This window comes from Balaenoptera acutorostrata, chromosome 12, assembly GCF_949987535.1.
Source record: "Balaenoptera acutorostrata chromosome 12, mBalAcu1.1, whole genome shotgun sequence".
Lineage (NCBI taxonomy): Eukaryota > Metazoa > Chordata > Mammalia > Artiodactyla > Balaenopteridae > Balaenoptera > Balaenoptera acutorostrata.
The window spans coordinates 69,325,251-69,349,408 of record NC_080075.1 but is presented as its reverse complement, the minus strand read 5'-3'; the positions used below and the strand labels follow the sequence as shown (position 1 = coordinate 69,349,408).

Genomic DNA, 24,158 nt, shown 5'->3' with positions numbered 1-24,158 from the left:
GATCTGATCTCCGATCGTGTGACTTTCCTCACTAATGCAAGTACATAGGTTGACAAAAGGCTCCCCACAATCTACACCCCAAACCCGCAGCATGCTCTTCAAGGCTTTTCCCAACCTGGAGCCAGCCCTCTTCCCAGCCTTCTCATGCCCAGTGCCTTTATCTGGAGACATCCTGCTTGTTACAACCGAGGGCCATTCTCCTACTGCTGCCACAGCGTGAAATGCCCCTCCTGTGCCACAAGGATCCATTCAAATGTCACTTCCCCTCTAGCGGCTTTCCAAGCCACTTAGTGAGAATGAACTGCTTCCTCCTCTGGGGTCCCTCAGCTGTATCTGAAGCTTCCTGCGGATCTCACGCCAGCCTGACTCCAAGGGCTGGTTTTGTTGGCCCATCAAAATGGCCACCTCCCCGGCGGCAGGGGCATTGTCAAGCTACTGTCTGTACTGCCAGAGTCCAGCTGTGCCTTGGCCCATGACCATGCACTCCAGGGATGTTTAATGCACACCTACTATGTGCTGGGCGCTGGGTATATGATGAGGATCAAAGGAGATGTGAGCAGCCTGTGGTCTAGGAGCTACTTACTACAGGCTGTGTAATCTTGGGCAGGTTAATTTACTGCTCTGTGCAGTAAAGTATTCCCATCTGTATAACAGGGATAATAATAGTACCTATCATTCACAGGGCTGTTGGGAGAATTAAAGGAGAATGTTTCTAAAACATTTAGCACAGTGTCTGCTGATAACAGTGATAAAAAGTGTAGCAATTATTACTGTTTTGTGCATCAGTGGTGATTTTTGAATTGACTTCACTTCCTCTCCTGTGCTGTGGATCTGTACCCACAGGGCAAGGTTAGGTTTCTGTGTTCATTCCGGGTTTCAGGCCTGAGATGGCTGGATCCTGCTTCTCCTGAACACGCCAAACTGCATGGGTCCTCAGAAACATTCCGGGGCCACACCACCCACCGTGGGGCACCCAGCGCCCTGCGTGTACTGAGGACGGGGCTCAGATGGGCACTGGCGGAGGCGTGTGCGCACCTGAGCCCTGCTTCTGGTGAGCTGTCCTTTCTAAGCAGGATGCAGAGACTTTCCAGGAGGAGAACTTCGCCTGGAGCTACCTTTATTTATGAAACCTTAGTTCTCACCATGGCAACTAGTGTGAGGGGGAGAGAGGAACCCCGACCCCAAGCCCTGAGCCCGCTTTTGGGAGGTGGGGACAGGGAGGGCACGAGGTGGTGGGAGGGAACCCTCGCCACAATCATCCGAAAGGAAACACACCAAACCCAACAACCAGCCCTCTAATCAGAGAGGGATGGGGAGAGCGAGGCTGACAGAGAGGGAAAAGTTGCTGGAAGAATACCCTCTAATGAGGTTTGATTACGGCTGTAGCTTCTGCACGCGATCTCCCCAAATCCCTGCCGGCTCTTTGAAATTCAAGAGTTCTCTTCTGTGAACATCAAAAGGTAAATCGCATGCAGCTCTGTGCTGGTTGAACTGAGAGATGATTAGCGAATAAAAAATGTCCAGGGTTTAAAAAAGAAAAAAAAAAAAAAGAATGAAATCGTCAGCGGTAAGTGCTAATTACACCATTTCCTGGTGACACCTGGCTGGTTTTTGCTCCTCTCAACAGAGCAATTGGAGTGATAGTAGGGGCACCGAAAAAGTGACTCGGGGCTGGGAGGGCCTGAGATGGGCAGGTGCTCTGGGCGCCTGGGGTGGCTGGAGAAGGAGACAGGTCAAGTCCAGCCCAGGGGACCTGGCTCGGCCCAGATGGTCCCCCTGGGTCCTCTCTTCTGCACACCCCACCCTCATCCCCCGGACCCTGGGTGGCTTCCATCTCCCTCCTTTGGTCTCACCAGTTCTCTGGCAGGACAGCTCACCAGTCCCTCCACAGCCAAGCCGACCCTCCCTTTCCTCCAGGGCCCGGTGTTTTCCTTGCTTCACCCCCACTGCACTGTTCTGCGCCCTCTCCTTTCACAGCCTCGCAGGGGACTGAGCGCTCGCCTCATGGGCGCATCGGGGTCACACTTGTCCTGGGAATTGTCCTAGAACTGAGTCTCCTATCCACAGCTCGCTCTCTGCCAGAGGGCGGCTGCCAGCAGCGTCTACACCTTCTGCCCGCCGCGCCCTAACCATGGGGCCCCCCGGAGCCCCCTGAGAGATGGCAGGTACAGCAGCGTGGGAGGCCGGGCAGCCTCTACCATCTACTACTATGCGATCCTGAGCAAGACACCGGGCAGGTCCCAGCCTTCATTTCCATCTGTAATTACATTTTCCTTGCAAAGGCAGGTGATGTTAGTACTTGACCTACTTCACAGGCTATTGTGTGTATGAAATGAGGAAATGTATTTGAAATTGCTTTGTGAACTGCACGGGGCTATAGGCAGGCAGCGTTTATCAGACGTTCCATAAATACCAGTTGAATGAAGACCTGAGGCCGGTTGACAGTTGAGTTTAATCGTTCTGGAGTCAGACCGACTTGGGTTCGAGTGCTGTGTCTGCGTATCTGCCATTCACTAGCCGGAGAGCTTCAGGAAGTACCGAACTGTCAGCACAGCTGCCTCAGCCACAGAGAAGGAGCTTGGCACCCCGCCTGGTGCCCGGCAGCTGCCCCCGGAACCTGAGGATTGATAATGATGATGATACCGGCTCTCAACGTGTGATCCCAGAACCAGCAGCGTCGGTATCACCTGGGGACCTCGTAGAAATGCAAAGTCTTGGGCCCCACTCTACACCTACTGAGTTGGAATATGTGGGGATGGGGCCCAAGAAACCATGTTTTAACGAGCCCTCCAGGGGATTCTGATGTCTGCTCAAGCTTGAGAGCCACAGCACCAGAACCCCGCTGCCTACCCGGGCTGGGGGTGCCTCATGGCACTTGCTGTCACCTCCCCAGGCTCACTGTGCCAGGCAGTGTTCCAAGGCCTTTACCTACCTGAAGTCGTTCACTCCTCTCCACAATCATGTGAGGCAGTTATTACCAGTACTCCTTGTTTGGCAGAAAAGGAAACTGAGGCAGAGAGGTGAAGGAGGTGCCCAAGGTCACACAGCTGGTAAGGGCAGAGTGGGCAAATCTGGCCCCAGGGTCCAATTTCTTAACCACCTGAATCCGAGAGACTGCTCCTCTAAATCTAGGTTATTACCAAAAGCCACAGCAAGGAGATTCAAGATATAAACTGGCCAGTCAGCATGCTCCAGAGCCGCCTGGGAGGCAGGGGGCCAGAGATGCTCCAAAAGAAGGGGGCGGCCCTGGGTCTCACATATACACAGGGTCTCGTGGCAACACCAGTCAAGATAAACCATTCTTCAGGGCTTTTCTCAGTCCTTAAGTGAGAAAAGTCCCCTAACTCATCAAGGCTGTGACTCTCTCTCCCTCCCCCCATCACCCACTGCATCGTGCCTCTGCCTGGCTCTGAGTGCCCCCACGTGTGCCTTCCCACACCCCCCATCCCCGGCTAATGCAGGAGCCTGGGCAGGGATGGGCAGAGGGACCAAGGCCTGGCCAGGCGCTGCATGGGAGGGACGAGAGGGCAACTCGGTCCTTCCCAGTTCCTCGAGCATCTTTCCCTTGCCAGAGCCTGGCAGCAAAGCCATGAGAATTCTAGAAAGTTAAAGATGAAAAGACGCCTTAGGAAAGATCCTTTCATTAACAACAAAAGTGAGATAGGAAGTGCTCTTCATTCAATTCTCTCTCAGTGGCTAGCGATTTATTTGTGCAACAGGATAGGGAGTAAAAGGGAGGTACGGATTCCCAAGGCAAATGACACCTGGCCACGGAATTTCCTAGAAGTAATCTTCTTGCCTCCACCCCTAATATTCACTTCCGCCCTGCCTGCTAATGATGTTAACGCCCGTCTGGTCATACCTGGCTCTCGGGCCCTAATTCTGCTGTTTTCATGCATCACACTTGGGTCTGAGCCAGGGGCCTGGCTCACACTGAAGTTCCTGAGAGGCAGGAAAGAGGTCCTGAGCTCTCTCAGCAAAGCGCCCAGCAGAATTTGGGGTACAGTCTGGCAGTTCATGGGGCCTTCTGAAGAGCATGGTGTTGATGGGCCCCAAGTCCCCTTCAGAGTGCAGGGCACCAGGGCCTTGGGGGAAGCCCTCCGTCAGGCTGGCAGACAGAGGCGCTGGGGCTGCACCCCTACTTCTCCCCACTTCCACCCAGGAAGTCAGAAACCCGAATCCTGGCTCCTGTGCTTCCCAGCTCTGTGGACTTGGCCTCCGTTCACTACGTGCACCTGGACTTCACAAGGTCCGATGGGGCTCCAACTGAAGTGACAGATAAAATGTGTTCTGTGGACCATTAAGCTCAGCATACATTTAACACGTTAGTATTATTAGCATAAAGTACCGTTATTACTATTATAAAGAGACGCAGGAGCAGCAGGAAGAGAAGGAGAAATATGTCTTAGAGCTGAAAGGGACGAGTCTGAGGGCAGCAGCTGAAGTGCCCCCGAGAACATAAACATAGTGTAAGGAAAGCATGGGGGACCTGGGGTGCCCACATTATAATGGCCCCCAAATGTCCCAGGGTAATGTCTTCTTGTGGGAAATGTGATAGAACTTGAAACATGAAAGACCTTTCTATCACCATCTTTACAGATGTGGGAAATGTGATAGAACTTGAAACATGAAAGACCTTTCTATCACCATCTTTACAGATGTGGCTAATGACCTGTCCAAGGTCACAAGGCAAGGAAGTGGTAGGGTGGGGACTTGACCCAGGTCTTCAGACTCCAAGTGTGGTGCCCTTTCAGGTACCCCAGAGCCTCTTTTCTTTTGAGAGCTCACTAGCTGTGCAGATACAGGGATGGCTGCTCTGTGCCAGCACAGCCTCAGTCCTTTACCTGAATTAACCAAAGCAGCTCTAGGCCGTAGGACTAATTATTATGCCACAGGGAGGTTAGGTAAGACGTGAATAAGATACAGGCCTTACCCGTCAGGAGTTCATTGAGGATTACATCTGGGAAAAATGCATTAAGTGCTAGAGTAGAGATGTGCAGAGAAGCAGCCCAGAAGAAGGCCCTGATGGTGTGTGTGTGTGTGTGTGTGTGTGTGTGTGCACGTGCGTGCGTGTTGAGGGGGATGGAGGTGCATGGCCTCGGAAGACTCCTCCAAGGAGGAGAAGAGGTCAGCCTGGAAGGCAAGGAGTCTCTCTCGGATGCTCTTGGCAGACCCGAGTTCTAATCCCAGACTGATGCTGGGGGTGGAGGATGTACTCAGCCTCTCGGGGCCCCGGCTTCCTCATCAGCTGTGAAAATGAGAACTCACGTTCTAGAGGCAGTCTACGCAGTGGTTAAGGGCAAGTGCTCTGGGACCAAGTCCTCTATGACTTCCAGTGACCTTCTATAAGTAACCCGATGCCTCAGGCCTCTATCTTTCCTTCTATATAATGGGATAATAGCCGCCCTCATAGGAGCGTGAGGAGTGACTACTAGCGGATGCATGTGGAGTGTGCCGAACAGTGCCTGGCAGGTACTTAGAAACACTTGAACTGGTCCCCCTCCCCGCGCGGGCAGACACGTCCTCGCCAAGTGCCAGCCTGGAAGGCTGACAGACGGGAAGGCTCTTACCTGCGGACGGTTCTGAGCAGGGTGGAGCGGGCCTCATTGTGGAAGGTGATGATGATGCTGGTGGGAGGGAGGTCCGTGCAGTACCCCAGCAGGGTGCATCTGGGGAAGGCAAGGCAGCGGGACAAGAAGACCTTTAGAGACAAAGCAGATCTCAAGGGCTGGAACCGAGGGCATCACTGGTGTGGACCGATGCCTGGCGTCTGGTGGGGCCCCCTCCAGCTGCACAGCACTGTGTAAGACCCCAGGGCCTCACCTGGCCCTAGGGGGGAGCCCAGGAAGCTCCGAGAATGATTAGAGCTGAATCTCCCACCACCTCGGGGGAACTTGGGCTTGGAGTCGAATTAAGCTGACGTACAGAACATAAATGCGGGATTTCCCGCATGCCTGGGGTACAGCACATAGTTCCTGGTAGCCACATAAGCCCACCCTCGAGCCTTGCGCTCTGCTGCCCAGTCTGTGTCCATCCCAGCCTGCCAAGGCCTCACTGTGTTCTGGGCCAGCAGCTCCAGCCCACCACACCATGCTGACCCCTGACTGCCGGCCACACACACCGAAATCTGGCATATTTAAAGAGGCAGAGCCCTAAAACCCAGCACTCGCAGGAAAACCCCATTTTGAAAAAGCATTCACTTCCCCATGTCCAGGATCATTTTGTATGACAATTACATCTGGGGTAATATCAATTTAATACCTCACTGCAAGTGAAAATTGTAGCCTGCAGCCCGAAAATTACTATAATAATGGAAATAAACCCACCAAGTGAGGCTGGGGCCACCAGGGGCGATCCTGGGTAAATGCTGCCTCCTGTTTCTCGCTGTTCCAGGGGTATTAAACGAGGAAATAAATAACAGATGTTTGGTGAGTCAAACATTTCTTCTCCTCATTTTCTAATTTCTTCCTAGGCTTGGGGCTTTCTTGGGGCTTTTAACTTGGGGTCCAGAGACCCAAGGATGGACTTCAAGGAGACTGTGAGCCCCTGAACACTTTTTCCTACAAGAGCAAACCCTGAATAAGAGGACTTACACAGACAAAGCAGGGCTGTTGTGCTCAGGACCTGAGCACAGACTGGGATGGGTCAGCCACGAGGAGCCAAGAATCGGGAAAGGAAGGCCGCAGGGGTAGAGACAGTGGAAAGGCTGGTCATGACCTTCAGGCCTGCCTGTGCTCCCCCTACAGAGACAACTTCTCACCACATCACGTCAGCACCACCTACTAATAAATCCCCACATCCTGAACCCACCTCTCCTTTCTAGTCCCCATGGGCCCGGCTCAGAGAGTCTTTACTCCTCTGGGGGATTCCTGCAGCAGTCTCCTGACCAGTCATCTTGCCTCCACCCTCTGCCCCTGCCAGTCATGTCCAGTCTACCACAAAGCTCCGCCCAGGTCTTCCTCTGGCTTGAAGCCTTCAGTGGCTCCTGATATAGAAAGTCCAAACTCCCTATCACAGCCTTCAAGACCTTCCACAATTGCAACTTCATATGCTGCCATGACTTTCTGTCACTGCTCTCACTATTACCTCTGCATGGAGCAGTGTCCTTTCTCTTTTCTCCACCAGATGAACTCCTACTCATCCTTCAAGACCCAGAGCAAATATCTCTTGTCTGAAAAGGTGTTCCATACTCCCCCAGATAGGTAATGACCTGTCCTTTGTGCTCCCATAATTTTGTACATATCTCTCTCCTGGCACTTCTCAAGATGGACTATCTCCCCCACTTGACTATGAGTTCCTCTAGGGAAGGACCCTTGGCTATCTCCATGTCCCTAGAACAAGAGATAAGTATATCAGATGCCCATTCATGGAGAAAGAGAGAAAGAAATTCAGGAAATGCATTCTTAGGTCAGCTGATGACTTAGCCTTTTATGCTTTTAAAAGGAGAGGTTGCCAGCCTCCCAGATGGCTTCCAGTGATTCTCAACTACTGGTCCTAGTATAGTTCTGTCCCTCACTGAATCAGGGCTAGCTTATAGGACTAATAGCATATGATGGAAGGGACAGTGTGTGACTTCTAAGGCTAAATCATAAAAGCACCAAAGACTCTGCCTTGGCCACTTGGAGGGAAGCCAGCTGCCATGCCGTGAGGACACTCAATCAGCCCTGTGGAGTGATGCTGACGTGTGTTGGAACTGAGGTCTCCTGCCCACAGTCGGCACCAACTTGCCAGACACAGGAATGAGCCCCCCTGGAGGTGGGTCCACCAGCTCTAGTCAAGCCTTCAGATGACGGCAGCTCTAGCAGCTCCAAGCCTGAACCGCCCAGCCAAGATGCTCTGAATTCCTACCTCACAGAGACCATAAGGACAATCAATGATTCCTGTTGTTCTAAGCCACTGAAGTTTGGGGGTGATTTGTTGTGCATTAAATAACCATTATAAAAGAGGAGGAAAATGCCTTGAAATGGCCCCTAGTGAGAAGAGGCCTTGGACTTGCCTACCTTTGGATTCAGACCTGAGTCTAAGCTGGGAGCAGTGGGGAGGGAGGAGGGCGGGGGGCTGGCAGAGGTGGACTTGGTGGGGGGGGGATCCCTCGATTGGTGTGCTGCAGGGTCCATGGGGGGCAAGGAGGGGCTGGGAGGGACCCAGGCAGAGGGGTAGGCGGCAGTGAGCACGGTCAGCGCCGAAAGGAATGAGGGGGATGTCAGGGAGCGGAATGATAATCATGTCTCTTTATCGGAAGGTGATAAAGCAGAGAGCTTAGCAGAACCTCCCTGTCTCCATCAGAGACGGGGAGAGAAGACAGACGAGCAGGATGACTGAGAAGGCCGTGCTGCCAGGGCTGCGCTGAGGGTCAGGCCTGGGCACTGCGCTGGAGACGGCGTCCCATTCCACACCCTGGGCGGCGATGGGATCCCAAATCCCACCTTTTATGAGGTAAGTTATTCGGGGGCAAGTTGGTGCAGGAGGTACTGGGAGTTACCCGCTTAGAGAGCTTTTGGGGACGGGGTTCCTTTTCCTGCCTTGGAGGCATCTAGCTGGGAGGCAGGTGTATGGCCGCACAGGGACGCAGCGGCATGCGTGTGGCGCTGGGAGAGCAGAGGGAAGCGGACCTCCGCCCGGGGGCGGGGGCGGGGGCGGGGGGTGGTGGTGAAGAAGGCTTCATGGAGGAGGAGGAGCTGGATCTCACAGGGTGAGATGGGGATGGATGGACACAAACAGGGTACAGCATCCCCGTCACAGCATGGTTCTGGACCCGCAGGCCAGATGCCCAGTGAGGCAGTTGGCAGAATACTGGCCCAGGGGTCTGGATACCGCTGACCAGCTGCGAGACGGTGGGTAAACCACCCACCTCTGCAGGCTGCTGTCTGCTCATCTGTAAAACAGAGCTTGGGCCCAAGGCTCTCCTGCTAAAGGTTCCCAGAGCATCAGTAATCAGAAGCTTTGATCGTAGCTGACATGCAATAAGTGTGGTTGATTTGAACGAAAGGCCGTGAAGGCCATTCTGCAGCTGAGGCTCAACTGTGTGGCTGGACATCCAAATTTACTTTTCTAAGACTCAGTATCTTCATCTGGAAAGTGGAGACAACAACTTTTAACTTGTAGATTTTTCCCCCTAAATTATTAACATGTTAGGTAATAATAGATGCTTGACAAATAGTGACTATCATTATTTTTAACATCACGCTTAAATCTGCGGGCTCCTCCTCCCGCTGGGCGGAGCCAGATCTTGCACAGGCTGGAAAGGCATCCTTAGTGAGTGGTTCTGCCCTGTCTGACAGCGGGTGAGGGGCACCGGGAGGCAAGAGGCGGTAAAGAGAGCAAAGAGAGCATCAGTGTTAGAGAAAGGAACCTGGGCTGTGACGTCGACGGGAATCCTGGATCTGCTGAAAACTGGCTGTGTGCCCTTGGGCACGTCCTTTACCTTCTCTGAGCCTCAGTGTTGTCACCTGTAAAATGAGGACAAATACCTCCCTTTCAGGCTTGTTTGTGGAGATTGCAGAGAATCCAGGCAAAACACGTGGTGTTTCATAGCTGCTGAGTCAATGGTGGTGAGAATTATCATTGTAATAATAGTATTGCCTCCAGGCAACGTTCAATACTTTTGGACTAGAACTACGAACTTAGAGTTCAGCCAAGGAAGGAAGGGGCTTGGAGATGACCTAGTCCAACCTCCTAAAGCGGGCAGAACTTGGCCCAACAGGCGTCCATTGGCGCCTGGGCTGCTTTGCTCCTGGGCCTCAGCCCCCGCCAGCCTCCTGCTCCTGCAGGATAAAGGGCAGGGGCTCTTCCTCGAGGCTGGGCAGAAATCCCATAAGCGCCCCCTGTGTGCACAGCCCCAAGGGAGGGCAGGCCGGCAGGAGGCGGTGCATCACAGCTCTGAGGCACGGGCATTGCGGCTCCCGGCTCCCGGCACTCAGCACTGCCTTCCTCCTGCCCCTGCTCTCAGCTCATGGTGCCTGGACTCATCCTCCGTCTCCTCGGACCCTCACAACAGCCTCTGAGAACCTCTACTCCACAGATGAGAACAACCGAGGCTCAGGATCTCACTCAAGCTCACACCCCTGGTGAGTGGCCGAGATGAGCTGCGTCCAGGTTCCGTGACTTCTAATGTGGTCGTTGTCCCTAGCGTCCACTGTGAACTCAACCTGGTTAAGGCACAGGAGCCCGAGGGGCTGGTTCTGGACGGGGCCCAGCTGCCCGAGCCCTGCGCATGAGCCACCTGCCCTTCAAGGCCCAGGGGGGGCTGCACTCCCGCTAGGAGGCGAACCCTGGACACCGCAGCAACAAGGCCGAGGGGCCAGGAAAAATCCTTAAAACAGGCCACTGTGAGGAGTCAGAACATGCGTGGGCTTCCTGTGAGAGGATCTGAAAGATTCATCAAACAGCAAGATCTATTAGGGGCACCAGGGGAATGCAAAAACTGCCAACACTGAGATCTGGCGCCGGCAGATGGACGAGAAACATGTTTATAATTTATTAAAGATTCAGGGCTTTTACTGGAGAGAAGAGCTAGCGAGCAGGAAGGATGGGTATGAGGGTGGAACCAGGAGGAAGGGCGGGACCACCGCTGTGTGCAGAGACAGATGCCAGCCCCGGGCTGCTGTCCTGATTGCCACAGCAGCTCCTGAATAATGCGTGCTCCTCTGAGCTGATTCTTCACCTGTAGTTTCTTTTTTGACTTTTCTTTTTTTTTTTAAATTATTTTATTTATTTATTTATTTATTTTAAAATTTTTATTTATTTATTTATTTATGGCTGTGTTGGGTCTTTGTTTCTGTGCGAGGGCTTTCTCCAGTTGTGGCAAGCAGGGGCCACTCTTCATCGCGGTGCGCGGGCCTCTCACTGTCGTGGCCTCTCTTGTTGTGGAGCACAGGCTCCAGACGTGCAGGCTCAGTAGTTGTGGCTCACGGGCCTAGTTGCTCCGCGGCACGTGGGATCTTCCCAGACCAGGGCTCGAACCCGTGTCCCCTGCATTGGCAGGCAGATTCTCAACCACTGTGCCACCAGGGAAGCCCCGACTTTTCATTTTTTAAAGAAAGATTCAACTGACTTAATTTCTCCAAGTTCAGGTGGGTCTCACAGTGCTTCCTAACCATCCATTTCTTGAGGGTTCCGTGTCATTTACTGGCCGAGGATGCTTCCAGAGAGGTGTTCTGGGATGCTAACCCCTGGCACGGGGTCAGAGCTTCCTCTTCCATCTCTCCACCAGCCAATCACTGCTCGGCTGCCTACCCCGCCTCATCCCTGCACCTGAACAGGTGCCAAGCGGGGATGTTAGAAACACCCCAAGTGAGGACGGCTGTCAGTTATCACAGAACTGTTAATGCTGTGCACATGCCTTTTATTTTATTGCACAAGCTCATTAAACTGGCAGCAGCCCGTAAACAGAGTGTTATGATGATGATCGTCATCTCCATTTTAGCACTGGGCAGCAGGGAGGAAAGATGTGGTCATAAATTAGAAACATTTGGGATTTTATTCTCGAGGGTAAAAACAGGAGGGAGTGATGGAGAGGCAGACCTGGTAACTTTGAAGCAGAGAGTAGAGCATAATAATTATTATCACTAAAATGTCCAGAACTGACAATGGCTCTGTGTCTAGGAGGCAAACTCTCGAAGGGGGGGGGGGGGCTCTGGCATCCCAGCGGGAAGGCTGAGGGCAGTTAGAGAAAGGGGAAAGGTCACGCAAATATGTAGCATGACACAGTGGAAATCAAACAGGCCTGGGGTGGGACACACTGGGCCAACCCTTTGCCACTCGGGAGCTGGGAAGTGACTTCCTTGATGAAATTATCCACCTCAGGGAAGGTTTTTTTTTTTTTAGCATCTTTATTGGAGTATAATTGCTTTACAATCAGGGAAGGTTTTTAAACGACTACTTAGTGACCCCTGCTGCCAGGCGCTGTCCTGAGCACCTCGCATATTTAAGGTTCACAGATAGCCCTGGGGGAGGGGGGCACTGTTTAATGGATTCACTCAGGAGGAGACCGAGGCGCGGGGAGGTTAAGTAACTCACTGCAGCTAGTGAGCCCAGGCCTGCCGTGCATCCTTGTCACCAAGCCACCATCTCTCCGTGCCAGCACCGCTCCAGGCATCAGGGTATCCATAGCTGCCGTCTGTCCCCTAGGTGTACTCTGGGTCCTGCACACCGTGCGGACCCCTGGGCTCACACTTGATCACCACCCCCAAGGAGCAGCTTCTACCAAGCTCTAGAACCCAGCAGGGAGGGACAGGCTGCCTGCCGTTCCTGGGTAGTGACAGGAAGACTGGGACACTGCTGGCTGAGCCGCCACAGGAACACCCTAACAGGGGCTCCCACTTACGTCCAGATGAGCCTGAAAGGGTGGGCACAGGGTGATTTCAATGAGACCCTGGGAGGCGCGTGAACCTGTTTTTAAGCAGAAAGCTGCAGTTTGTCCCTCCGATTCCCGCAGGTCCAGAGCCCGCTCCAGAGGCCAGACCAGACATAGAAAACGAACGGGTTATCTTCTCCACATATGCCATTTGCCTGAACTCTGCAGCTGCAAAGGCCAAGGGAAATAGGCATAAGCTGTAAAGCGGGGGTAGGGCTAGTTTCCCGGGAGAGCACTGTCCCCAGGGGAGTGACGACCTGGATTCCCTGCAGGTGGGTGGGGCACAGCCTTTCCTTGCTCCCCGCTTCCATCTCTGGCCCCCTGTGTCCTCCACTATAGCCCAGAAGAGGTCCCAGGGAGACCACGTCTCCTCCCCATTTTCCTGCCACCAACACCCCCCCAAAGCTGATGTGTGTGAGGAAGAAAGGACGAGAGGGGGAAAAGCTCTTGGCCCAGTGACCTTTCCAGAATGTCGGCTCCCTCAGGACAGGGACCAAGAACACCTACTACATTTCCCAGCTCAGTTCTATGCAAGGAAGCCTGCTGTCAGCTATGAGGAAAAGGAAGATGACCGAAAACTATAAAATGCCAAACCTGTAACTGACCTCTAGGTTCAAACTTGACTCTTTAGAAGAGAAAAACACGAGCAGTATAAAAAGTATGACAGCTGTAAAACCAGAAATTCCTTTTAATCTCATTTCATGGGCAACACTATACACTGTAAGGCATGAAATTTTTATTTCGTGTCAACTTCACTGGGATTTCACATGCAGATTAATTTGTTCATCCACATAAACATATACCGCTCCGACTTCTTGCCTCAAGTCACCCTCACTTAGTGTTATGGAAATCCTGCGTCTCGTAAAAGACACTTAAGATAACAGTGAGATCTGCTATTCCATGACACTGCTACGTTTTGAATTGCTGAGCATGTTATTTTTTTTTTAAAGATTTTTTTTTTTGATGTGGACCATTTTTTTAAAGTCTTTATTGAATTTGTTACACTACTGCTTCTGTTTTATGTTTTGGTTTTTCGGCCACGAGGCATGTGGGATCTTAGCTCCCTGACCAGGGAGAGAACCCGCACCCCCTGCGCTGGAAGGTGAAGTCTTAACCACTGGACCGCCAGGGAAGTCCCTGCTGAGCACGTTATTAAATTCTAGTATCCTGGGAACGGGATAAGTGGGCCAGGGCAGGGAACTGAACTGCTTAGGAACTTGGTTGAGCTCTTGGTGGGCAGATGAAGGCCCCCAGCACCCACCTCCTTGTGTAATCTCTTGGCCTTGAGTGTGGACTAAACCTGGTGTCTTGCTTCTAAGGAACAGACTACAGCTAAAGTGATGGGATGTCACTTTTGTGATTAGGTCACAAAAGACAGTGACTTCCATCTTTTTCGCTTGTATGTTTTGCTGAAGCAAGCTGCCATGATGGGGAGCCCCACATGGGAAAGCACTGAGAGTGGCCTCTGGTCCATAGCCTGTGAGGGACTGAATCCTGCCAACAACCATGTCAGTGAACTTGGAAGACAGTCTCCCCCGAGACGTGCCCTGAGATGCCTGCAACCCCAGCTGACACCTTGAACACTGCCTGTGAGAGACCCTGAAGGAAAGGACCCACCTTGGCCATGCCTGAATTCCTGACCCACAGAAACTGTGAGATGATAAACATTATTTTAAGCCACTAAGTTTCATGGTAATTTGTTATGCAGCAACAGACAATGAATACTGGTACCCTTAGCTCCTGAAAACCCAAGTCCACCAGGATTTCTCACTGCCCTGGGGTCAAAGGTAAATTCTCTCGGGTACTTGGTGGAAGAGCTAGGCAAAGGCATCACGATTCTCCCAGCACAGAGCTCCAGAGCTCCCACGGGACCCTTCATTCATGCTCTGTTGGCATCAAGATGTTGCTAGGTATAGGATTCCTATGGCCACAACATACAGAGGGAAATTCTTCAGGGGTACCTTTGGGGTTTGTTCCAGTCTTTACAGATTCAGCTCCCTTGGGGCTTCTTAATATGAATCAAACACATAGAAAATTGTTGAGAGACTCTCTTCTCACTTCTCCCGTGGATGGTGCATAACTAGCACCCTTCCACATGCACAGAGGAGAAGTTAATTCATCTCATATAATGGATGTCATAGGGTTTTAAGGCTTGATTCACTTGCAGAAGTCCAGTAAAGAAAGGCTGACCTAGATGGTATCACAGACATCCCTCCATTCCATGAACACGAGGCCATTTGGCAGAGCCCTTGGTCTCAGGCTGGGCCTATTTAGGCCAACAAATGCATTCCCTGTACCAACCATCACCATGTTCTTGGTTGAATCTATCTGTCAGGCCAGCTCAGGGTCTGCAATTCACCTCTTGCTCCTCGGAGAACCCTCTGGATTTCTTAGCTACCTACTTCCAGTAGCATAACATTTCTAAGAAAACCTACATCTTGACAATTCTAGGGCACTTCCACCATCATTATTAATTGCAGGCTCCGCAAGCTCATTTTCCTGGCGATGTACCAATGCCCCAAGGGTTCTTTGCTGACACGCTGCGAAGCTAACTGGAGAGGGGGGACACTAGGATGTAAGGGGCCATGTTGTCTGGAGGCCCCCAAAGGCTCAGTCTCTGCCGCTATTTCGCAGCCCAGAGTAGCTGGAAGACCTTTCCCTCTCTGGCTCCATACAGACTCCTGGGCTGCTGCAATACTGGACTGGGATGGACCACAGAGCTCCTCTGCTTAGTCAGTCCCTACATTGTGAGCTGCTGGACCGCATCTCCAGGAGAAGCCTATGCATGCTCTGAATAAAGTCTACAAGAGTCAAATCAGTTTGGCACATGAGAAATACTGGAAAACTACTAGATTAACTTTTTGGTGATCCACCCATGCACACTAACATGTTAAAGGTTCTGAGACTTGCGCTAGCATCCTGTTTACCAAGCTTTGACCTCAAACCCTGCCCTAAAATCCTTCACATGTCATGGGAACTCACATATTCACAGGATATATATATCGTATCAAGCCTACCACTTAACATCCTACCAAAAACAGAATTTTGTAACACACAGGTTTTAAAAGCATTGCTTCCAGCTCCCTGTATTTTTTGTTGTTGTTGTTAATTAATAGCTACTTTATTTATTTATTTATTTATTTATTTTTAGCTGTGTTGGGTCTTTGTTTCGTGCGAGGGCTTTCTCTAGTTGCGGCAAGCGGGGGCCACTCTTCATCGTGGTGCGGGGGCCACTCTTCATCGCGGTGCGCGGGCCTCTCACTATCGCAGCCCCTCCCGTTGCGGGGCACAGGCTCCAGACGCGCAGGCTCAGCAGTTGTGGCTCACGGGCCCAGTTGCTCCGCGGCATGTGGGATCTTCCCAGACCAGGGCTCGAACCCGTGTCCCCTGCATTAGCAGGCAGATTCTCAACCGCTGCGCCACCAGGGAAGCCCATCCCTCCTTTTTTAAAGATGTGCAAACTGAGACCCAGAACAGTGAGCAAATTGACCTGCCACGTTCACCCTGCTTGGCAGTGGCCAAGCTAAGACCTCCTAGTTCTTGGCTGTTGAACTTGCTACTTCCTTAAAGCACTCAGGCTTGGGGGGCCCTGTCAGATGGTTTAGAGAAGTCCCAGTCCACATAGGGTACTGGCCACCTCTGCTTTCCAGTGCCCTTTTACCCCCTCAAAATATTCCCACCAAGGTCCCTATTACTTCTCTATGTTGCTAAATCTAATGGAAAATTTTCAGTCTTTTCCTTGCTTGTCATCTCTGTAGTAGTTAATATTGAGGGTCATACATTTCATTAAATGTTTGGATCTTTGCCCTTGGCTTTGGTAGAATCACCCTAGCATGGTTCTCCTCTTCTTAGGCTGTTTCTTGGTTTTCCTTTTCTTTCCCTCCTCTGAAATTCTGGTGTTCCCCTCCAAAATTCTCTCCTAAGCCATTCTCTTCTCAATCTTCCTTCCCTCTAGATTATTTTACTCGTTTCCAAGCCTTCAATTTCCCATCTGTTTGCTAATGATCCCAACCCTAACCTTAATCTGATGAGCATCTTCTCTTGGATGTCCCCACGAGATGACCTCTTCAGCCACCCTCTGCCTCTCATACCTCGCCCAAGCCTGCCGACCCTTCCGTGTTCCCCAGCTCACCATCTACCATGTGCCCAAACCCAAGAGATATTCTCGAATCCTGCCTCTCCGTCCCTGACACCAGTCTCACTAAACCTAGTCCTATCAACCCTTCTTACTTATCTCTCCATCTGGCTGTTTCTCTCTATTCCCATCATGTCTTTGCTGGATTACTGCAGCCACTTCCTAGCTGGCTTTATCCCCTTCCAATCTCTCCTGCATGCTGCAGCTAGAATGATCATTCCAAACTGCAAATTTTTAACATGTTTCAACACTGCCCAACTGCTCACAAAATAAAGTTGAAACCCCCAATCATTGCTTACCATCCTCGGTGACCCGGCATCACCTGCGACTCCTCTCTTCACATCCTCCCACTTCCAGCCACGTTCTGCCTCACCAGCTCTTTCTCCCTCTGGACCTCAGCAGGCGCTGCCCTCCCTCCCACGTGTCTGAAAGGCACTCTCCTCTCTTCCAAGGCCTGGTTATTTTTTCCTCTTCTAATCCTGGCTTGGAAGGTACTTCCCCTTGGAAGCATTTCTTGATCTCCAAGTCTTTTCTATTGTGCTCCCCTAGGACCCTGCACTCACCCCATCACTGTGGTTTATTACCAAGCACTGGGAACTCTCCGTCTCTCCTGCTGACTCTTAGCTGCAATGAAGGCTAGGACTTTTTCATAGTTAAAACCTCAGTCCCTGGCACGGCGACTAAACATAGTAGACGTACAATAAACATCTGAATAATGAGTGGATGAGTGAATGGGGGAGGAAGCAGATGAGGCTTCCATGGGGGCAAAGCCAGAGGAGAAAACATCCCTTGCCAAGTGACAGGTAGCACCAGCTCACGGAAGCTGCAGAGCTGTAAGCTGAGTGACGTGCCAAGGTCAGTCACACAGAGGAGTCCAAACAAGTCACCAAAGCTGAGAATGGTACCATGTGGGGAGAATGGGGAGCCTGGGGCTAAGGCTGTCCTGGGAGACTTCGGGACAGTCATCTGGTGCCTGTGGACAGGTCTGACGCATTCTCTGTTGCATTGAAAATACTCAGCTATGTTTAAAAAGCTGGGATGTTCCCCTTGTTCACTGAAGTCCCAGAGATGAACAAGGCTTCCTTACGTGGGAGGGGAGAGACTGAATCCTAGCTGACAGGACTGCCAGACTATGACTCAGATGCTTTTCTCCCAGACCTGTGCTGTCTAATACGGTAGCCACGAGCTACCTGTGGCTATTGAGCATTTGAGATGTATCAGAATAGAGATATGCTGTAAGTGTGAAATACACACAAGATTTCAGACTGATAAAAAACGCAAGATACCTCATCAGTAATTTTTTTACCTTATTATATGTCAAAATGATAGTTTTGGGTGTATTGGGTTAAATAATACATATTATTAAAACTGATTTCACTTAAAAAATTTTAATTTTTAGGGACTTCCCTGGAGATCCAGTGGTTAAGACTTCGCCTTCCAATGCAGGGGGTGCGGGTTCAATCCCTGGTTGGGGAGCTAGTATCCCACATGCCTCACGGTCAAAAAACCAAAAAAACCATAAAAACAGAAGAAATATTGTAACAAATTCAATAAAGACTTTAAAAAATGGTCCACATAAAAAAAATTCTTTAAAAAAAATTTACTTTTTAAAATGTGACTATTAGAAAAATTTAAATTACGTGCATGGCTTACATCTATTTCTATTAGACATCGTTGTCCTAGGTCATTACTGAACCTAGCTTGTATATAATCTAATTTAAAATTTCAACATTAGTGTCAGACAATAGTTTCTAGATATTGGGTTCTTTCATATAATAAAATGTAAAATAAAATTTTAAATGTAAAATAAAATTTAAAAAAATTGTAGAGAAGATTACGAGGTTTGCAACATTTTCTTTTGCAGCAAAATTATATTTTAAAACTCTCATCATCTACCATCATTGTTATTTCATAAAAGAAAGGGTGTTTAAACACTCAAAAAGGCCACAACCTCAGAATCATTAAAAGCGTTATAAATTGTAAAATTAAACTTTAAGAAAATCTCCCTCAGCATCTCCCCTTTTCCCCAACTCCACAGATCAGATCTGCACTAATTCACCAAATGGCATCTGAAAGTACAGTTCAAGGGTTTGTCCCATAAATTATGATGCACCTATGTCCACCCTCCACAGACAGCACGTATACTAAATGCAGAAGACAAGACATCTCCACGCTTTGCTCTGGAAGCAGCAGCTCCAGCTCTGTTCTTGGTGCTGCTGATGCTATGACTTGGTATGATTTTTCCAGTCTCTAGCCCCAATGTATCTCCTCACGCACTTCTGCTGTCCAAGCTGTCACGCGCAATCTGGGCTCAGAATGCACACCTAACTTGGCGAATGCAGACGCCTCTGGCCACATTTAGACCTCCTAGAAATGACCATGGCTCCATTCTGCACCACTGTGTTTTTCCAGACAACTCAGCCCCTTTGAAGTGAGTGGAACACTGAGGTTTGGTGGAAACCACAGGGAAGTAACAGCGCCTTTTCTCCAGAAAGATCAGCTGCTCTCAGGAAGCTGCAAAGAGGCTTCTCTTGGGATGCTGCCAGGACCTGGGTTAGTTGGTACCAAGCACTACCCAGATGGCAGCTGTGTGCCCGTGTGTGTGCATGTGTGTGTGCAGAGGAGAATGTTCTCAAAAGGCAAATGCAGAGTCTAGCCAGGACCAGGAAGTGTGGAGGTGGGCCAAGGCTTATTTTTGAAATGTTTCCTGAAAAAGATTCCTCAGTGTCTGAGACTAGGGCACCTCCAAGTCTTATTTTAGTCCTGCTTGAATCACATTACACAATAGTAATAATAGATAACATTTACTGAACCCTATGTCTCAGGTATTCTTCCAAGAGCTATAAATCTGCACAATCATTCCCTGAGGTAGGTGCTCTGAGACCTCCTTGCTTGTCGTGGAGAAGACTGTGAGGTCACAGTCAGTAAGCAGCAGAGTCTTGATGTCACACCAGATAGTCTGGTTCCCAACTCAGCTCTCACACTCCACTAGAATGACCCTTGATGGTCAGCCAACACACTCATTTGCAAAACTTTGTTTCATACTGACCTTTCTCTCTGTCTTTGCTCTTGAAGTCTGCACGCTGGAAGGTTCTGGAAAGATGGAAAATCAGAAGTCTGGGTGTCCCTCGCCTGCTAAGGAAGGATGTCTCCCCTTGATCTTCCCTGAGCTATGTCCTGATACTTCTCAGACTTTCCAGCTAAAGGATCAGAGAAGAGTCATTCCCTTCCTTTACCTGAAGGGGGAAATGTTCCTCAAACTGAAGCAGCTGAGATAAAGACCTGTAGCCTAGCGACTCCAGGCATGTGGTCAGACCCAGCACACTGAGCGCCAGAATGGTCTGGTTGAGGACCAAGCATCCAATGTCTCTTCTTCTCTAGGGGACTCATAACGGTGGGCCCCTGTGGAAGGTCTGAGCTGGGGAGATAAAAAGCCAAGACCTCCCATGCCCGCCTGTACCCTTCTAGACTGTCGGCCCATCCCAGAGTCAGTCCTGTACCAAATTCTGCCTCCACCCCCTCTTTTTACTCTCACTTCCATCTGCCCAAGCCTGGCCCACCCCCTTGATCTGTGGGACTACAATGGCCTTCTTACTGCTCCTCATCTCATTCCTCCCCTCACCTTCCACATTAATCTTCCTAACATCCTGCTTCACACACGTAGCTCTCCCTAACTTCCGTAGTTACCTAAGCTAAACCTTGGTCACATCCCAAGGCCCCCACCATCGTGTTAACCCTTCAGCTCTGCCCCACGGTTCTCTTGCCTGAACCTTCTAGCCCTGCTAACCAGTCCACGCCTCCTTGGTCATGCCTGAGCCACGACCTCCACACACCTCCCCATCCAGCCACCGTCCTTCCTAGGGCTGCCTCAGTGTAACTTTTGTGCAATGCTTAGCCTAGGTCAGCTCCTCCATTGCACTTCTCGTGGGCTCCCTGGCCTCCCTGCCCCTCCTGCATGGCTGTGCTATCTTCTCCGTGGGCAGCGGCCACGTGTTTCCGTGGGCCAGTTACTCAACCGACTGCAGTCACTTTCCTCATCCCTAAACCCAGGATCATAGCAAAGTTGTCATGAGGCTTAACTGAGAGAACATATGTAAGGTGCCTACCACATGTCAGGGGACTAGTTTGATCAATAAATGTTGGCTGATTATGGTCCTGGATTTATGTGGTAACACAGAGAATTCTTTGTTGAGTGAAGGTCGTTTTAAGTTTCCTGTGATTTTTCTCCCTCTGTTCTGAGGATACATTCCCACGCCTGCACTTGCAAACCCGGATGTTTTCAGTAGATTGTCTGAGAATGAATCCAGTGGGGGTGCTCTTTGAATCCATCAGTCATCTGCTGATACTGATGAAGTGTCTGAGTGCCAGGCACCGTGTGGAGCTCTGCAGGTAGGTGCAAATGTAAGTCAGCATCCCTGCCCATGTCGCTCAAGGAGGGGAGAGGGAAAGCTTGAAACTCGGGGTAACGGGTGCTGCTCAGAGGTGAGCGAGTAGGAGGTGCCGCCCTACTTAGCCTGAAGGGGCAAAATGTCTTCCTGGAGTGGGGACCCAACCAACCCGCGTTCCTGAAAGGTGAAAGAGCATCCCAAGCAGAGAGAGCAGCGAAGATGAGAAGGCATGAATGAACCCTTGTGCACAGTCAGGCAGCTGCAAGCCTGGGCTTGGCTGGGGTGGGCGTGCCTTCAGGGGCGGGGTGAGCTGGCAGCTTTGCCGGGTTTGGAAGGGGAGCGATGCACCGGCATTTGGGATGCTCTCCATGGAGGAGGTGTGCAGGGTGGACCAGTGGGGGGCCAGAGCCCAGTGGGAGGGCGGCTGAGGGCTGCTGCGGTCACCCAGGTAGAGGGGAGAGCTGTGAGCAGGGAGCAAGGGCAGGGACCAGGAGCTATGTAGGAGGCAGACCCAACAAAGTGAGGGTGAGAGAGGAGGGGACGCCGAGGGTTTGACTTGGGTCACAGGGTGAAGAGTGGGCTTGCCCTGAGATGGAGACATGAGAGCAGACTGGGTACCTGATGTCTCGACAGGCAGGCTCAGAGTAAGGAAAAAATGATGTGTCCATATGATGAATCAAGGAGAGACAGGGAGAAGTAGGAAAACAGGGAACAGAGATAACGATGTCTGGTCTGGCTGGCTGCAGGGTCACTGGGAGGGTGAGGTGAGGGCAGGAGGTGAGAGCTGTCAGATACGATATGCTTCAAGTCCAATGTAAGTGGCTCCTCTTGCTACATCCAGGACACTAAGGACCCCACAAGGGGCTTTTGCTGATCGTGCCCCTTGTCAGTCCAGATGGAAGCCCGGCTGCCACGTGACTCCACGGGTCCCCCAGCAGAGCCCTCCTTCTGTCACGTCACACATTCCTCAGTGAGTTTTCCCGCTGTCCTTGGTCCCCGGGGCTCACGTCGCTCCATCCCACTGTCTGTCACCACAGCTGCACGGGCAGCCTCCTTCCCACGGCTTCTCCCACCCACAGCTGTCATCTCCTCTCTGCTCTTTTCATCTCTTGTCAAACACATTTTGTACTTCCTGGACCCCAGCCCTTAAATCACTCCCTCTGCTGGCCTTGGCGTCTATCCCCAGTATCTGAAAAATGCAAATTTCACCAGACACGGCATTGCAGTTGCCTCATGGCTTATTTTGCATTCCAGTTTCCAAAGTAAGTCTGACATTCAGGCACGTGAAGTGTTCGGTGCTGAGAGCCAAGGATGAGGCAGGATGCTCTCTGCACAACTTCCCTGCCCGCGCCCCTGCCACCCCTGCCCGCCTTGCTCTTGGAGCGCACCCCAACTCGGAGGTGGGGGACAGGGCGCTAAGCCAGGACCTCTCCAAACTTACTCACATCACCCCTTTGTCCTGGTTTGGGTCACCCTCTCTGCCCGCCTCTTGGACCTGCTTTTACCCACAGCTGTGGAGCAGTGAAAAGGCCCCAGGGCCTGAGTGCTAATGCTGGTCCTCAGACTAATACAATTTGACTGCTCATGACCACAGCTAACAAACAGTCACCAAGTGCTTACTAGGGGCTAAAGACTGGGCTCAGCATTTGACATGGATTATGGATTTGCTCACCCTTACAGCAATCCTGGGTACCATTATTATTCCCATTTTAAAGATGAGGAAACTGAGGCTCGGGAGTTGAGTAACTTGTCCAAGGACCAGCTGGTAAGTGGCAGAGATGACTTGTCTCAGGGCTCACACGGCGAGAAGACCTACTCTGCCACTTAGCCAACCAGTTGCCTTGCCTGGGCCTCTGTTTCCTCTGCTGTGAAATGACAATGGCCCCTTCACCCAAAGGGCTACTGAGGACATCATCGGTAAGGGATGGGAGAGTGCTTTGGAAAGTCTCCCGTAAATATAAGGTGTGATTATTCTCATTCTAGGCACTTACTACAAGGTTCAGCCTTTCACTAAGAAATTGCCAAAGGTGCCCTGAGACTCCTTGGGCCTCATCAAGCCAGTCCTACCAGCCCTGTTTCTCTCTGGCTCTAGGGGCATCACACCACGCCAAGTGCACTGGGGGTTGGGGGATAATGGTAACTGAACATGACAGCATCCTGGGTTTTAAAGGGAAAAAGTCCGTATGTTCCAACTCCCTATACTAGACTGAAAAATGTGGGCAGGTCACCAGTTTGCAGTCAAGCTGCCGCCCACGTGTCAATTCCAGGGGTAGATGGTTTTGTTGTCGTCGTGTTTAATAGATCCTGAGACCTTCGGATAAGTGCAAAGATGGTGTCAAATCAGCTTACATTTGGATCTCCAGCTGGGAGGGAGTCTGGTGACCTCCACTGAGGGGAAGGCATGAGGGGGCAGTGGAGCCATACAAGGAAACGGCCACGGCAGCAATAAAAAAAGGACAGCTCTTCCGGTTCTGCGGGGCCCTCGCGTCCTGTCAGGAAGGGAAGTGTGTGAGGAGAACGACTAATCCAGGGTCTCGGGGGCGGGCCACTGCTGCTGAGCTAGAAGGAGTCCTGCGTCTGGAAATAGCCTCCAACCTGAGTCAGTTCCTAAGTCACTTCCCGCACATTCTTACTGGCAGAGTATTTTCCACCAGCAGCAGAGCTAGAAGTGACCTTAATAACAATCTCTGAGCTACTTCTCTCCTCCTACAGGTGAAGAAATGGTCACCCAGGGAGCTGAAGAGTTGGGGAGCATCTCAGGACCCAGATCTTCTCATGCTCCGTTCAGCTCTTCCCCCCTCATTTTATCATGCTGCCAAGATGTGGGACAAAATGCCAGAAACTAATCAGAAGAGGAGGAGATAACTGAGGACGGACTAAAAGCCAGGCTTCATGCTTGGTTCTTGGGCAAAGAGCACAGAAAGATGAACAGGGAAGGGGCAAGACCCTTGATCAAGGATTCAAGTGGCTGATACACTTAGGAAAAGGTGTTCCGCTTCACTGACTCGCGGAGAAAGGCAGATTTAAACCACAACGAGACACCCCTACTCAGCCCCTAGAAAGGCTAAAATGAAAGAGACTGACTATAGCGAGTGACGGGCAACAAAGACACAGAGCCACTGGAACTCTCACGCTGCCGGTGGGGGTGGAAACGGTCTAACCGCTTCCTTAGATGTTTGACAAAATCTTAAAAAGCTGCCAGGGATACACCCTACAGAAACGCATATGCCTGTTCGCCAGAAGACAAATACAAGGTTATTCATAGGAGCTCTATTCAGAA

The 24,158-nt window shown here is 51.1% G+C and overlaps 1 protein-coding gene across 2 annotated transcripts in view; it reads right to left on the bottom strand.

Moving 5' to 3' along the window:
* Nucleotides 1-24,158, bottom strand: part of GALNT14 (polypeptide N-acetylgalactosaminyltransferase 14) — a 224,394-nt gene that overhangs the window by 46,498 nt on the left and 153,738 nt on the right. For both annotated transcript variants that reach the window (XM_057558278.1, XM_007191374.2), the window contains exon 3: nt 5,571-5,669. In XM_057558278.1, the coding sequence (XP_057414261.1) occupies nt 5,571-5,669 (99 nt within the window). The remainder of the gene's footprint in view (nt 1-5,570; nt 5,670-24,158) is intronic.